This window comes from Pelophylax lessonae, assembly GCF_965119305.1.
Source record: "Pelophylax lessonae genome assembly, chromosome: 7".
Taxonomy (NCBI): domain Eukaryota; kingdom Metazoa; phylum Chordata; class Amphibia; order Anura; family Ranidae; genus Pelophylax; species Pelophylax lessonae.
The window spans coordinates 211,155,779-211,172,235 of record NC_138774.1 but is presented as its reverse complement, the minus strand read 5'-3'; the positions used below and the strand labels follow the sequence as shown (position 1 = coordinate 211,172,235).

The window sequence follows — 16,457 nt, the reverse complement described above, 5'->3', positions numbered from 1 at the left end:
CGTTCACTGTGCCAGGAGCGTTACCTGGCTGAACGCTCGATGGCAGACTGGGAAGCCACTGACCCACGACCTGCGACCAGGGGGATCAGCCCGAGACCCAGTCCGCATGATCCTCTTCGTCCGAAGAACTAACTAATGCTGACAAAAATAACAGCTAAGTAAAGGTAGAGAGAAAACTCAAACAAAATATCAAAAAGAAGAAAGAGTCTGGGACAAAAAGTCCCAGCACAGAGAGAGCCAGCCACTCCTGACAAGCTAGACATTAAAACTGAGATATGGTTGCAGGAAGTAGGAGGGTATTGACTGAGGGGACCACCCCTTGAGGGTGGGATATGTTAAAGCTTTATTGTTAACATATTCTGTTGCCTAGCTACTCCTTCGGAGCAAAGTCTAATACCCCATATGTGACGAATATGAAGAGGCGGCGACTGTCGGAGGACGTAAGAGAAACTGAATTTTCGTAAAATCGTACCTGTAAAAATTCCTTACTCTGAGTCCTCCGACAGTCTCCGCCACCTCTAAGTCATCACTATTGGGTATTGACTTCCACTCTGCAGGAGTAGCTAGGCATAAGACTTAGTCAAAAGAACAAAACCATTTGCATAGACACACCCATGGGGGCTGTCCCACTGGTCAATACCCCCCCCCCTTGCAGTGATCACTCCCAACTCAGTTTGGTAGAATAGAAGTAGGTGTACAAGAAAAAAACCCTAAAAGAGGGGCGGGGGCGGCGACTGTCGGAGGACTCAGAGAAAGGAATTTTACAGGTAAGATTTTACAAAAAAATGGATTTTTGTAAGATCTTACCGTAAAATCCTTTTCTCTTAAGCTCATTGACAGACGTAGTCTTCTTGATTCTCAAGAGCTGGGTTATGTTGTCTCCGCAGGAGTAGGACTAGGCAGAAAGACAAAACGTTCTGGCTCCACCTTAGGGGCAGTCCCTGAGGGTATATCCTCCCTCTCTCTGCTACAGGGAATCAGTTCTGTTTTAAAGCAGTACAGAGAATTTAACCCAACCCAACTCAATGATAGAGGGGCGGGTACTACGTCTGTCAATGAGCTTAAGAGAAAAGGATTTTACGGTAAGATCTTACAAAAATCCATTTTTCTCTATCGCTCATTGACAGACGTAGTCTTCTTGATTCTCAAGAGCTGGGACATCCAGAAGCAGTGCCACAAATGAGGGGTGGGATTGACAAAATCAAATCCAATCTAGAAGGCCCAACTGGTGCCAAACTAGAAGTTTTAAAGGCTCATTATAAACAAAGAATGAGACTAAAGAAAAATTTTCCAACGGAAAAAACCCTCGAGGTAGACCACTGGTCTCCTCAAATTGCGGCCTGCAAAACCTTGCGGCCAAACGAGGCATCAGACGATGCCATTACATCAACTTTATAATGTTTAGTAAAGGTATGCACCGACGACCAGGTAGCCGCCTTGCACACCTGGACCACTGACGCCTGATGGCGAAAGGCCCATGACGCACTAAGTGCCCGAGTGGAGTGCGCCTTAACAGGGAACGGGGGCTCCCGACCCTTAATAGAATAAGCCTGTACTACCGTCTGTCTGATCCATCTGGAAATGGTCGCGGCAGATGCAGGCAACCCCTTTTTGGGTCCATCTGGGATCACAAAAAGTGAATCCGTCTTGCGAAACGAGTCTGTCGTTTTCAAGTATACCCTGATCGCCCGGACCACATCCAAGGAGTGTAAAGCAAACTCCCGAGGATGACTGGGCTTAGGACACAGGGAAGGTAATACAATTTCTTCATTCAGATGAAATTCTGAAACCACTTTTGGTAGGAAGGATGGATTCGGACGAAGAACCACCTTATCTCTATGAACCACCAGATATGGTGAACGACAAGATAATGCGGCCAGTTCTGACACCCTGCGTGCAGAAGTAATAGCCACCAAGAAGGCCACCTTCTGGGACAACGTGGGTAGAGGAATCTCCCTAATATCTTCAAAGGGAGGTTTCTGAAGAACCGACAACACTAAATTAAGATCCCAGGGGGGTAACGGCGCGTGCACTGGCGGAGCCAGATGTCGCACCCCCTGGATGAAATTCCGCACCAAGGAATGAGTAGCCAAAGGCTTCTGAAAGAAGATGGCTAATGCTGAGACCTGACCCTTGATAGTACTCAAGGCCAGTTTCTGCTCAACCCCTTGTTGCAGAAAAGCCAATATTCGACTAATCGAATAAGACCGAGGACGGAACCCCAAAGGTTCACACCATGCAATGTAGGACTTCCATGTGCGATGATAAATCTTTCTGGAAGTCGCTTTCCTTGCTTCAACTAGAGTAGGAATAACTGAAGCTGACAAACCTTTGTCCTTCAGCACCTGGGTCTCAATAGCCAGGCCGTTAAAGCCAGCGATCGTAAAGCAGGATGGAAGATCGGTCCCTGAGACAGTAGATCCTCCCTGAGAGGAAGTCTCCACGGGACGTCCGCCACCAGTCTGACCATGTCGGCGTACCAAGCTCGACGAGGCCAGTCCGGAGCTACCAGGATTACTGGGATTCCTTCCTCCTCTATCCTGCGAAGAAGTCTTGGCAGTAACGCGAGAGGAGGGAAGGCATATATTAGCTGGTATTGCCCCCACGGGGCGATCAGTGCGTCTGCGGTTTCTGCTAGAGGATCGCGGGAGCGAGCCACGAATCTCTGAACTTTCCTGTTGAAACGTGATGCCAACAGATCCACATCCGGGGTGCCCCACCGTAGGCACAACTGGTGGAAAACGTCTGGATGGAGGGACCATTCCCCCTGATCCAGGGTCTGACGGCTGAGATAATCTGCCTGCCAATTCTCCACCCCCGGAATGAACACCGCAGAGATTGCTGGAACAAATCGTTCCGCCCAGCGAAGAATGCAAGCCACTTCTTTGGCCGCTCGGACACTCTTGGTGCCCCCCTGGTGATTGACATAAGCCACGGCCGTGGCATTGTCCGACTGGATCCGAACCGGGCTGCCCTGGAGCTGCTCGGTCCAGTGAATCAGACAAAGTCTGATCGCTCTCAGTTCCAATACATTTATCGGTAACCTGGATTCTTCCGGGGACCAAAGTCCCTGGACAGATAACTGACCGAGAATTCCTCCCCATCCGGATAGACTGGCATCCGTGGTCACTATCGTCCAATATATTGGCAGAAATGACTTTCCCTGGCTGAGCATCGGAGACCGAAGTCACCAGACCAGAGACTCTCTGGTCTGTTTGCTCAATCGGATCTGATTGTCCAGGGATTCCGGATTCCGATTCCATCTGAGAAGAATCTCTTGCTGAAGAATTCGGGTATGGGACTGGGCAAATGGGACTGCTTCGAACGAAGCCACCATCAACCCCAGAACCCTCATGCAAGTCCGAAGGGAAGACCAGCTGTTGGACAGTAACAACTGGACTGCTGATTGAATCTTTCGGAGTTTCCCTACCGGAAGAAAAACTCTTGTCCTGACTGTGTCTAGAATTAGACCCAGATATTCGAGCCTCTGGGTGGGAACCAGAAATGACTTTTGCTGGTTCACCAGCCACCTGAATTCCTGTAAAGAAATCATAGTAATTTCTATGTTTTGTAGCAAGGTCTGAGGAGACTCTGCATGAAGCAGAAGATCGTCTAGGTAACCAAGGATCGATATACCTCTTTGGCGCAGAAGTGCCAACATTGGGGCCAACACCTTTGTGAAGACCCGCGGAGCCGTGGCGAGACCGAAAGGTAACGCCACAAACTGATAGTGGTTCTCCTCTACGGAAAAGCGTAGAAAACGCTGATGTCCTGCGAAAATGGGAATGTGAAGATAGGCGTCCTTGATGTCTATGGACGCTAGTACATCCCCTGGATGCAGGAAGGCTGCTACCGTGCGAATGGACTCCATTCTGAATCTTCTTATGTTGACGAAAGAATTGAGTGCTCTTAAGTCCAGAATTGGACGCACTTTGCCCTCTTTCCTGGGTATTGTAAACAGGTTTGAATAAAACCCTTGAAACCGTTCTGTCCAAGGAACGTGGACTACCACTCCTTGTTGTAGTAAATCTGTGACTGCTCTCCGCAGATCGTCTAAATGATCTGCGGATAGTCGGATATTGGAAGGGAAGAATCGCGCCGGTGGGAGAGATCGAAACTCTATCTTGTACCCTGACCTTATGACTTCGCAAACCCATTTGTCCGGGATTCTGGAAAGCCATGGATCCGGGAACCGGCGAAGACGTCCCCCCACCCCAGTTATGGGTGGGGGCGCACCTTCAGGCTTTGGATGGTTTATCTTCAGGTCTGGAGGGGGCGGGCTTTTGCTTGCCCGACCAACGACCCCTGACGCCTCCTGCAGGAGCTTTGGAGGACTTAGTTTTTTCACTCGCGGGACGAAAAAACCTCTTGTGAGCAGAAAAAGAAGGCCCTCGTCTTTGACGAGTTCCTCTACCTTTAAAATTTTGCGGTAAAAAGGTGCTCTTTCCACCCGTGAGATCTTTAATGATCTCATCTAAGTTGGCTCCAAATAGACGCTCTCCTGAAAAGGGGATATTAGCCAATGCTTTTTTGGAACCTTGGTCGGCTAACCAACCTTTTAGCCACAGTGTACGCCTGAGAACCACTGCTGAGACTGATGCTCGCGCCAATAATGGAGTGGCGTCTAACGCCGCATCACACACAAACTGTAACCCCTGTATCATTTGTTCCACAAATCTGATACCGCCTGAGGGACCTCTTCTAAATCCCGGCGTAACCACTTGGTCCATTCAGTTACAGCCTGCGACACCAGACCAATAGCTATTATAGGTCTGAAAGCTGATCCAATCAAGGAAAACATGGTGCGAGACATAGCTTCTATCTTGCGATCCACTGGATCTTTAAAAGACGGAGCGTCTTCTAAAGGAATAACCGTGGCTTTATTCAATCTAGCAATTGGTGAATCCACCACAGGTGGTTCTGTCCATTTCTTAATAAGGGTTTCCTCAAACGGATAACGCCTGTCAATGCATTTAGAAATAGTAAAAGTGCGTTTTGGCAGACGCCATTCTTCTTCGATTGGATTGCCAAAACATTTGGGCAATGGAAAAACCTTCGCCACTTTGATGCGTTTTTTAGTCCCAAAAGGGATTTCAGTTTCAGCTATTTCTGATGGAATACCCTGTAACCTTAAGGTCTCTTGAACAGATACAATGAGTGCGTTTACCAACGCTTCCTCTCGGGCTATGGCGGATGCCGAAACATCCTCCTCACTGTCTGAAGAGACAGGACCCGAGACACCAATCCCAGATGAAGTACCTGCAACTGCAGAAATAGGCTCAGAGTCTGAGTCCGAGGTTTCAGATAATAAGGGGTTAGGCGGGGGTCGCTTTCTTGCGCCCTGTCCCTGACAAGCCACTTCCACCCGGGACACAAAAGTTTCCATAATAGCTGACAATGATTCAATTGTCAATGGGGTGCTGGAGGATCCCGCAGACCCCTCGAGGGGATCCGGAGGAGATACATGAGTGGCAGGGTCCATGTTAATACAGGACACCTTTGCCAGCAAAACAAAAAAACTTTTTTTTTTTTTTGTGTGTCTCCCCCTAGCGCAATAGCGCCCCTCAGAGTACCTGCTTCTCGATCCCACAGAGAGAGAGAGGGACCCCCAAGGCTCACCAACCGATGCAGTGCAGTTTCCAACCAACTGCAGTCAGCGTCTGTCTTACACAGACTGGAAGGAGCTGTTTGCTTTTTCCCGGGTAGAAGGCGTGGCTCCGCCCCCTGTGTACGCCTTCCGGCGTTCCCAGCTCTCCACGAGGTAGCTGGGCTCACAAAACATGGCCGCCCCCATAGAAGAGACATAAGACTCCAAAAACATGGCGGCCGGCGTGACCTGAGGACATACATGCATTCGGTCTACGGCAAAATGGCGGCGGACCGCCGAAATCGTTTTCCCAGCACATCCACCTGCATCTCTGCTAAGAGGCGATATATGGATCTATAGAAGATACACTACACATAAGGTAGGATTATACCTCCTATGTCTGCTGTAATGTTACAGTCTGCTGGGTAGAGTGTTAGCTCTTAAACCAAGTCCACTTCCCACAAACACATGCTGTATTACAAGGGGGACTTGTAAGTATCAGATATATACTGACCATATATGGAGGGGCCCATAATACATACTGCCTCATAACGAGGAAAAAAGGGAACGTTTACTCACCATACCGAACCGACAGGCACCCTCTCTTCACAATACCCTCTCCACCGGGGTGGGGGTTTGTGGACCACTCCGGACGCCTCGACTCTCTGGTACCTGGCGTCCAAGCGAGACTTTTAACTCACAAAGTCAGTCCCTTCACTGGGACTCCGTCGCGGCCGACCCAGCGCGGAGCTCTGGTCTGCACGCGCTCGTAGGCAGAAACCGGGGTGACCACTGGATCTCAACATCCAGCCCGTCGCCCGGCCCCGCATACTTACTTGAATATGTCGCGGCCGACCAAGCGCAATGCCATGGTCTGCGCGCGCTCGTAGGCCGGCTGGGGTGACCACAAGTGTCGCCCAGTCCGGCATTTTTGCTTGAAGATCTCACAGGAAAAAAACACTGGAGAAAACTACCTAAAAAATGTCTTTTTCTTAAAGAAAAAAAAAGTCTTGCCAGGACCAAAAGATCCCAGCAAGGAACTTAGGTCCTTACTCCTGACTAGACAGAAAAAAACTGATTCCCTGTAGCAGAGAGAGGGAGGATATACCCTCAGGGACTGCCCCTAAGGTGGAGCCAGAACGTTTTGTCTTTCTGCCTAGTCCTACTCCTGCGGAGACAACATAACCCAGCTCTTGAGAATCAAGAAGACTACGTCTGTCAATGAGCGATAGAGAAATTCCATTTTCTCTTACGTCCTCCGACAGTCGCCGCCACCTCCAAGTCATCACTATTGGGATGTCCCAAAGCAGTGTAGACATGAGGGGTGGGAGACGCAACCGTAGAAAAGGCAACGCAGTACCCAGATAAGAGAAAGGAACCTTACACACACAGTAAGAGAACCTTCTGGGCAACAGAAAAGGCTCAACAGGAGCAACAGCCCAGGAAAGCAAACAACCCAGGGGATAAACAACCCCAACAGCCAGGGACCCACAAAAAAACAAGGGTCCCCTATGGCACTGCCGCACTGAGAACTTTGCGGCCAAAGGAGGCATCAGCTGATGCCAGAACATCCACCTTATAGAATTTGGAAAAGGTGTGCACCGACGACCAAGTCGCAGCCTTGCACACCTGGGCCACCGAGGCTCGATGCCAGTAGGCCCAGGGCGCACTCAAAGATCTGGTAGAGTGCGCCTTAACAGGGAAGGGTGGAACCGTTCCTTCAAAGCATAGGCCTGTTCAATGGTCTGTCTGATCCATTTGGCAATGGTCGCTGCAGACGCAGCCATGCCCTTCCGAGGTCCCTCAGGAAGGACAAAGAGGGAATCAGTTTTCCGAAAGGATTCAGTGGACGACAGGTAAACCCTGATTACCCTGACAACATCCAAGGAATGCAATGCAACCTCCTTAGGATGCTTAGGCTTCGTACAGAGCGAAGGCAGAACAATGTCCTCATTAAGGTGGAACTCGGAGACCACCTTAGGAAGAAAAGACTAATAAGGTCGCAAGACCACCTTATCCTTGTGAATCACCAAGTAAGGCAAAACAACGCCGCCAACTCCGACACTCTGCGAGCCGAAGTGATCGCCACTAAAAAAGCAACCTTCTTAGACAGCAGAGGTAACAATATCTCCCAGATGTTTTCAAAGGGAGAACGCTGCAACGCGGACAGAACCAAGTTCAAGTCCAATGGAGGTAAAGTCTCCCTCCGGGGAGGGGCCAAATGTCGCACACCTTGAATAAAGGTGCGAACCAAGAAATGAGACGCCACAGGGCGCTGGAAAAGAATAGCCAGTGCAGATACCTGGCCCCTAATCGTGGCCAGCGCCAGGCGCTGGTCCACACCAGACTGGAGGAAAGCCAACACTCTCGTCACCGAGTATGAGCGAAGGGAGAACCCCCTGGACTCACACCAGGCGAAAAAAGCTCTCCAGGTACGGTAATAGATTTTTCCAGATGAGGCTTTCCTAGCCTTGATTAGAGTAGGAATGACCTCTGGGGAGAGACCCCTGTCTCTCAGGACCTGGGTCTCAACAACCAGGCCGTTAAAGCCAGCGACTGTAAAGCAAGATGGAAGATCGGTCCCTGAGACAGCAGATCTTCCCGCATTGGCAGCCGCCAAGGAGGCGCCACTGCCAGGTGAACAACGTCGGCGTACCAGGACCGGTGTGGCCAGCCTGGCACCACCAGAATCACCAAGTGCGGTTCCGAGGCCAACCTGCGAAGGAACCTGGACAACAACTGAATCGGAGGAAAGGCATACATCAGACGATACTGATGCCAAGGGGCCACCAACGCATCCGAGGCGCTTGCCAGAGGATCGCGCGTTCTTGCCACGAACCTTTCAGCCTTGTGGTTTAGCCGAGACGCAAACAGATCCACGTCCGGGATCCCCACTTCGCACACAGCATTTGGAAGACCTCCGGGTGTAGGGACCATTCCCCCTGGTCCAGGGTCTGGCAGCTCAGATAGTCGGCCTGCCAATTCTCCACACCCGGAATGTGAACTGCTGAAATCGCCGGGACAAGAGTCTCGGCCCAAAACAGAATGTCGGTCACCTCCTGGGCCGCCCGGGCACTCCTGGTGCCCCCTTGGTGGTTGATGTAAGCCACCGCGGTGGCATTGTCCATCTGTACCCGAACAGGACAGCCCCGAAGTCGATCCGACCACTGGAAGAGACAGAGCTTGATCGCTATTAATTCCAATATGTTGATCGGAAGGGAGGATTCCTCCTCCGACCAAGTGCCCTGGGCAGACAGGTTGCCCAGGACTCCACCCCAGCCCGACAGGCTGGCATCCGTGGTAATCACCGTCCACAGTAACGGACGGAAGGATTTGCCTTCTGACACAGCCGGGGACTGAAGCCACCACAGAAGATCCATTCTGGTCCGGCGACTCAATGAGACACTCAGATCCAAGGACTGAGGTAATCTGTCCCACCTGGCCAGGATCTCCACTTGAAGAGACCGCGTGTGAAACTGAGCAAAGGGTATCGCCTCGAAGGCCGATACCATCAACCCCAGGGACCGCATGCAGGTCCTGAGCGACGAGGATGGAGTGTCCCCGAGGGACCTGATCTCGTCCTGTTAAGGGCTGGAGCTTTTCTTCCGGCAAGAACACCTTTGCCTGAGCAGAGTCCAGGATCATTCCCAGATAGGGAAGACGAACCGAAGGAGACAACGTCGACTCCTGTACGTTGATGGTCCATCCGAACTCCTGGAGCGTCTGTACCGTGGTGGACAGATTGCGCAGTAGGTTCTGGCTGACACTCGATCTTAAGAGGAGATCACCCAGATACCCCAAGACCGCAATGCCCTGTGCCCTTAGCAGGCCCAGAACAGGCGCCAACACTTTGGTAAAGACCCTTGGAGCCGAAGCAAGACCGAAAGGTAACGCCACAAACTAATAGTGGTCCTCCGCAATCGCAAACCGAAGATACCTCTGGTGACCCTCGAAAATGGGGATGTGCAGGTACGCATCCTTCAGGTCTATAGAGGCCAAGAATTCCCCTGTGCTCAGGGAGGCCACCGCCAAGCGGAGAGATTCCATACGGAACTTCCAAAACGCGCCCAAAGCGGTTCAGCGCTTTCAGGTCCAGAATAGGACGCACCTTACTCTCCTTTCTGGGCACAGTGAACAGATTGGAATAAAAACCTCGAAACCGGTCCCGATGAGGCACCGGGACAATCACCCCCTGGGCAAGGAGGTCCTGCACCGCTTGATGCAGGTCCTGCAGGCGCCCTGGGGTCAGATGAAGATTTGAGGGAAAAAATCTGTCCGCCAGCTGGGAAAGGAATTCGATCTTGTACCCTGATCGAATGATTTCCTGAACCCACCTGTCCAGAATTCGGAGCAGCCAAGGTTGGAGGAAACCGCGCAAACGCCCCCCCACCCCAGAAATGGGTGAGGGCGCCCCTTCAGGCAGAGGCGGATTGACCCGCCGCACCGGCATTGCCAGACTTCTGCTTGCCCGTCCAGGGCTTCTTCTGGCTACCTTGGCCCCTGGAGGGCTTGCCCTTGGTTTGATTCCGAAAGGCACGAAAGGACCCTTGATTGGGTCGAGAGGCGGAACCCCGCTTGCCATGAAAGGACTTGTTCTTTGGGTTCTGGGGCAGCATGGTGCTCTTGCCCCCCGTGACGCCTTTTACCAAGGTATCCAATGCTCGCCAAAAAGGCGAGAACCAGCATAGGGAAAATCAGCAACTGTTTTCTGTGATGTCTGGTCAGCCGACCAGCTCTTCAGCTAGATCAATCGACGGTTAAGTACTGCAACACTAGATAGGCGTGCTACCAAAAGGGGCCTCATTTAAGGCCGCATCGCAAAAATACACGATTCCTTGGTGAATTTGGTCCACCATAGCCAGCGTGGCAGGTGGGGCAGAATCAGACGCAAGGTTGCGTCTAAGCACCTTAGTCCAATCAGCCACCGCCTGAGCCACCAGAACGGACGCGAAAAAAGGTTTGAGCAAGGAACCCGCTACCGTGTAGGAATGGCGGGCTAGAGACTCCAACCTTCTGTCCGTGGGATCCCGAAAAACCGGGGTCTCCTCAGTAGGAATCAAGGTAGCCTTGTTTAACACGGCCACAGTGTGATCCACCTGTGGAGGCACACACCATCGCGATTCCGTAGCCGGCGCAAAGGGATAAAGCAACTTAAACCGACTAGGAACCATGAATGGACGTTTTAAAGTGCGCCACAGTTCATTCATAGTGTAATGAAACTCAGCAGGGCAGGGAAAAACCTGCGCCGACTTGCGGGTCCTGTGTGTTCCAAAAGAGGACACAATGCCCGGAGGACTGGGCTCATCCTCCAAATGTAGTGTTTCTTTCACAGAAGAAATCAACGTTCCTCAGGCGACCCCGGGGGAGAAACATCAACCCCCTCCACCTCAGCCTCCCCCTCAGACCCCAGAGGGTCCAGGGATGAGCGAGACCCTGAAAATGGCACGCCCGCCGCAGCATCCACATCACCATCTGAATCAGAGGAGATAGATAATCTGAGCCTTTTCCTAGCAGCACATTCAGCCATCAGCACCTCCATTTTGGACACTAAAGACGCCACTACAGCGGCCAAATCAGACATAACAGGGGCCACAGCAGGACCGGGGTCCCCCACCAGGGCTGGGGGGAATTTGCTGTCCTGAGATTCCCTTGCCCAAGTTAGAAAACAACAGTGCAATAAAAAGGTACTGGCCCTTTAAAATCGCTGCTGAGTGCGCAGCCCACCGCTACATGTACAGTGACCAAAGACCAAAAGGAGAAGAAACTGAGCCAGAAGGGAGTTATGGAAGAGACAGTCTGCAGAGCCCCCACAGAGTGTTATTAAATCGATCGCTGCTTCAGAGGAAAAGGAAGTGAGGTCATCAGAGGCTGAACTATAAGCTGCAAGACCCAGGGAAAATGGCTGCCCATAGAACTGAATGGAAGGCTTCGGCAAAATGGTCGCCGAACATGTGCTCGGAACGATCGTTCTGCCACACGCAAGATGGCGCCGGAGGGCGCCAAAACAGCATGTAGTTTAGCCCACAGTGAAGCCAGACATGCTTGCCCACACTAAAAATGGCGGACCGCGCGGTTTTTCCCCGCTGCGGCCGAAACATACAGTCTACACTACCAAAAAAACACAGAAGTGACACAGGGGAAGGGGCCCCCAAAAACACACCGCAGCGCATGCACAAGAGACCCCCGCAAGGATCGCATCAGGGAGCCCCACACAGGCACAGACATGGGGAACACACAGCAACACAGGACTGCCACCCCAGACAGAGGCCCCACACAGAAGTACTTACCTGTACCAGATGGCATGGGGTGCCTCTATGAACGGAAAGCCGCTGTCCTCTTCTGACAGGGAATGCCGCTAGCCAAGGACAGGACACTGCAGCACCGCAGATGTGTCCAGTGAGGTAGCCACCTCACAGGCTGCATCCCTGCTGCGAGCAGGGATGGGTCGTTCATAATGCCAGGACGAACACATGGCTGAACACTCGATGGCAAGCTGGGGGTCCCTCTGACCCTCTGCCCTGGAGAACCAGGGCGGTCAGTCCGATTCCCAGCTCCGCAAGAATCCATCTTCATACTACTCCTGACGCTAGGCAGAAACAAACTTAGTTGGGAGTGATTACTGCAGGGGGGGGTATTGACCAGTGGGACAGCCCCCATGGGTGTGTCTATGCAAATGCTTTTGTTCTTTTGACTAAGTCTTATGCCTAGCTACTCCTGCGGAGCGGAAGTCAATACCCAATAGTGATGACTTAGAGGTGGCGGCGACTGTCGGAGGACGTAAGAGAAATGTAAGTTTTCCATGTACTCGATGGTAGATCTTTCTAGAGGTAGACGTCCTGGCTTTCAACAGCATTGGAATCACTGACTCAGACAAACCTCTATCCTTCAGCACCTGGCTTTCAACAGCCAAGCCGTCAAAGCTTGCTAGTGTAAAGCAGGATTGAAGATAGGCTCTTGGGACAGCAGATCCTCCCTGAGAGGCAGTCTCCAAGAACGTTGGTGCCCAGCAGAACCAGGTCAGCGTACCAAGACCAGCGAGGCCAGTCCGGAGCCACTAAAATGACCGGAATCCCTTCTGCCTCGATAGTGCGCAAGAGTCCAGGCAGAAGCTTAAGTGGAGGGAAGATGACCCACAGGGACCCAGAAGGGGGGGGTGGGTGCCTTACGGGAAGGAAGGGAACGGGGGGGTCCGACTGGCCCATGGAGGGGCCCACGTCAACCCAAAAACCCTCCAGGGGGAGAGGAGGGACAGCTACTCACCATACCAGAAGCTAGGCGGGCACCGCTCCAGACAGAACCCCCTCTCCATCGAAATAGGGGGCTGTCGGCCAGGAGGAACCCTGCAATGCAGGTCGAGACGCGGTCGTATGCGACCTCGTGAGGCATTTAACGTGCAGGCCAGCCCCACTTGGTGGGGCTAGGTCGCAGCTTACCTAGCACTGAGCTGAGGTCTGCACGTCTGACCACTAGATCAAGATTATCCAGCCCATCGCCCAGTCCGGCAGTTAACTGTAGATCTCGTAGGAAAAAAACAGGAAAAAATAGAAAATTCCATCTAAAGGCCATCTAAAGACCAAAGATCACAGCAAGGAACTAGGTCTTTATTCCTGATTAGGCAGAAAAAAAAACTCAGTACCTATAGCAGAGAGGGGGAGTATACCTCCTGGGACTGCCTATAAGCAAAGTCAGTCTTTTTTTCTGCCTGGTGTCCTACTCCTGTAGGGGGCAGTAGAACGCAATTGGTTAGGAATATTAGGAGCTGTGTCCGTCAATGAACGAAAGAGAAATGTATTTATTTTCGGTCTATTGCGGTTTAGTAAAAGTTTCTACAGCCTGAAAATAATGAAAAAATGTGACTCATTGTAATTACCAATAGATTATACGTTGCATCAGACATGCAAAACTTGCCTTTTTTGGCTCACTCCTTGCTGCCCTCAGCCAGTTTAAGGTTTTAAATCAGATGAGATGACAATCTTTTTTAGAAGTATTGTCCTAGCTTTATAATTTTTTTACAACTTTTGACAATTTTGAGTCTGTTGTGGTGTACATTCAAAAGAATAGGCTGCCTAAATGCTACAAGCATTAAAAACACACCACAATGGACTAGCATGGTGTGAATAGGCCTTAAAAAAAGTTCTATAACAGTATTTAGTCAAGCCCTCAGTATAACTAATAGGGCCCTTTCTTGGGTTATGCTATTCAAATATGATATGTCTGTTCCTTTTTTTTTTTTTTTTTAAAACATGGCAGTCTTACCTTTCTCATAATCTTTCGGCCATAAAACATTACTTTGTCTCTTTTTCTAAAACGGTAACGAGGTAACTCTGGCTGTTGCTGTTCTGCAATTAGAAAAACAGAGCAGTAAATTACTACAAGTGGAGTGTCACACAACCCATCAAGTTTACAGTTACCATATAAATGATAAAAGAGGGAAATAAAACAAATGGAGCCCTTTAAACCTAAGTCTTCCATAAGACTCCCTAAAGCCCTTATAATTAATGACTGTATGTGTGACAGGGTTCCACACACATAACATAAAAACTCTAAACACTTAAACCATCCTTATGATTTCCAGAATTTAGGCCCTGTTTACGCCTTTACAAAATAATCCATGTGTTATACTGTGCAGAAACACCGCATGCAAAAAGATAATTTCAATGGTGCCTGATTAGACACTTACATTGCACAGTGACTGCAGTGTGACTAAAAAGGATAAGTCCTTATATTTTTTAAAGAGCCATCATGCATCAAAGAGAATAATAGAAATGTGTAAAAAATGTGATAATGCATATATGGGAGTGCGAATTAGATCTTATATTATTATAGGTGTGATATCACTATTTAGGAAAGCTGGGTATATATATATAAAAGGATAAACGAACATGAACTCATGCCCTTTGTGGATCGTAATAAATCATATTTAGTGCATTATTATGCTGTTAAATAGCTAATAAAAAATAGAGGACGGGGCGTGGCTAGCCGGCAAGATGGCCGGCCGCATGTGATCGGAGCTCTGCGGCCTCCACTCGAGCTCCATGCGGTGCACCTTGATACCCACCTTGATCCGGACCTCCATGCGAGTATTGCGGCAGCTTGCGATACATACTGGGCAATATGAGTACGGAGACAAGTAGGGAACGTCCCGCTACGGCAACAGAACGTTTGAAGGAGTTTGTGCGGACCGAGAAGCAGGAAGTAGGTCGGAGCCCACCAAACACACGGAGTGGAGGAAGCAGCAGCAATACACAGGACGACATGCCGGCGGAAAAACCAGCAAAACTCTCACTTGAACAGGTACATTCTCAACTTATGGCTGCTATATCTGCAAGTAATACTAGGTTGACTGGTAAAATGGAGGAAATTAGAATGGATATTGGTTTAATACACCATGATCTGCAGGCTGTGAGAGAGCAGATGGCAGAGGCTGAAAAAAGGATATCCTCATTAGAGGATAATTACACTCCAGTGCCAAATCGTATATTAGCAGCTGAAAAGCAAGTAACATACCTTAATCAAAGAGTTGATGACTTAGAAAACAGATTAAGACGCAATAATATCACATTTGTGGGCTTACCGGAGAGGGCTGAGTAGAAGAATCTTGGAGAATTTGTGGAGACATGGATTAAAACCCTATTTCCTGATACTACTTTCTCCACAGCATTTGCAGTAGAAAGAGCCTATAGAATTCCTGCAAAACCACCAGCCCCTGCAAGACCTTTACTTGCACGATTTTTGAATTGTAAAGATCGGGATCTTATACTACGGAAAGCAAGACAAAAGGGCATCATTCAATATGAAAACACACAAGTGTTTTTTCTCCCTGATTTTTCAATAGATCTACAAAAATTGAGAGCTACCTTTTTTGAAGTTTAAAAAAAAATTAAGAGAACGACACATTATCTACTCCATGGCATACCCTGCAAGGATGAGGGTGGAGGAAGATGGGAAAATATATTTCTTCAATACTCCGGAGAGTGTACAAGAATGGCTTTGCTCGAAAGGAACTATAAGTGAAAGGAAAGAAGAATCTTGCCATTTTCCTTTGTTTTTCCTTGTAATGAAAACTCTTTTTTCCTGGTGAAGGATACAAGGAAAAAGAAAAAAAAAAGAAGCATGTGGATGATGGAATGACGAGGTGGGGGGGGGGGGAGTGAAGGGACTGGGAGTCAAGGAACTATGGTTGTTTCTTTTTGTTTATATTTTTATTTTTTTGTGTAGGTTTTTTCCTTTTTTTTGTGTGCGTTTTATTTATTTTTTTTTTTTTTTCGGGGGTTCCTCTCCCCCTCCCTCCCTCCTCCCACCACTGGTAAATCTTTGAGCCATTTTTTTTTTGATGGCTTAGCAAAATTCCTTTTTTATTCCTTAGAAGAAAACGTGATATTTTTCTGAGAGTAAGGTTCCGGGAGCTTGAGTGGAGGCCGCAGCTATATTGTCCTTGCATGCAAATGAATGTATGCTCGGGCAATGTCCCATTTTTTTTTTGGAGTAAGACCTATTGGTCAAAATTTTGCTATATGTGCATGATGATTTTTCTTTTTAAAAAAATTATTTTTATTTTTTTAGGTAATTTTGTTTGTGATTTTTTTTCTTCTTCTCTTTTTTTTTCTTTTTCATATTTTATCTTGTTACTTTTGAAGATCGCTGTTTCCTGGTGTGCTCTACTGACCTAATAATTATATTGTTATAAAATATAAGGAGTACATTGCTATGGGGTATTATCATGATAAATGTCATAGATAGACGGTTAGATATATGGGATCCCTTTTGGAAAGTGAACCTACAGCTATATATAGAAAAAACCTCCAAGATGACTACACAATGTAGGTTCCTATCATGGAATGTTAGGGGTCTAGGGGCCCCCCAGAAGAGA

The 16,457-nt window shown here is 49.2% G+C and overlaps 1 protein-coding gene across 1 annotated transcript in view; it reads right to left on the bottom strand.

Moving 5' to 3' along the window:
* Positions 1-16,457, bottom strand: part of PNPLA7 (patatin like domain 7, lysophospholipase) — a 733,226-nt gene that overhangs the window by 602,382 nt on the left and 114,387 nt on the right. Inside the window, exon 5 of the mRNA XM_082263919.1 lies at positions 13,844-13,926. Within this exon, the coding sequence (XP_082120045.1) occupies positions 13,844-13,926 (83 nt within the window). The remainder of the gene's footprint in view (positions 1-13,843; positions 13,927-16,457) is intronic.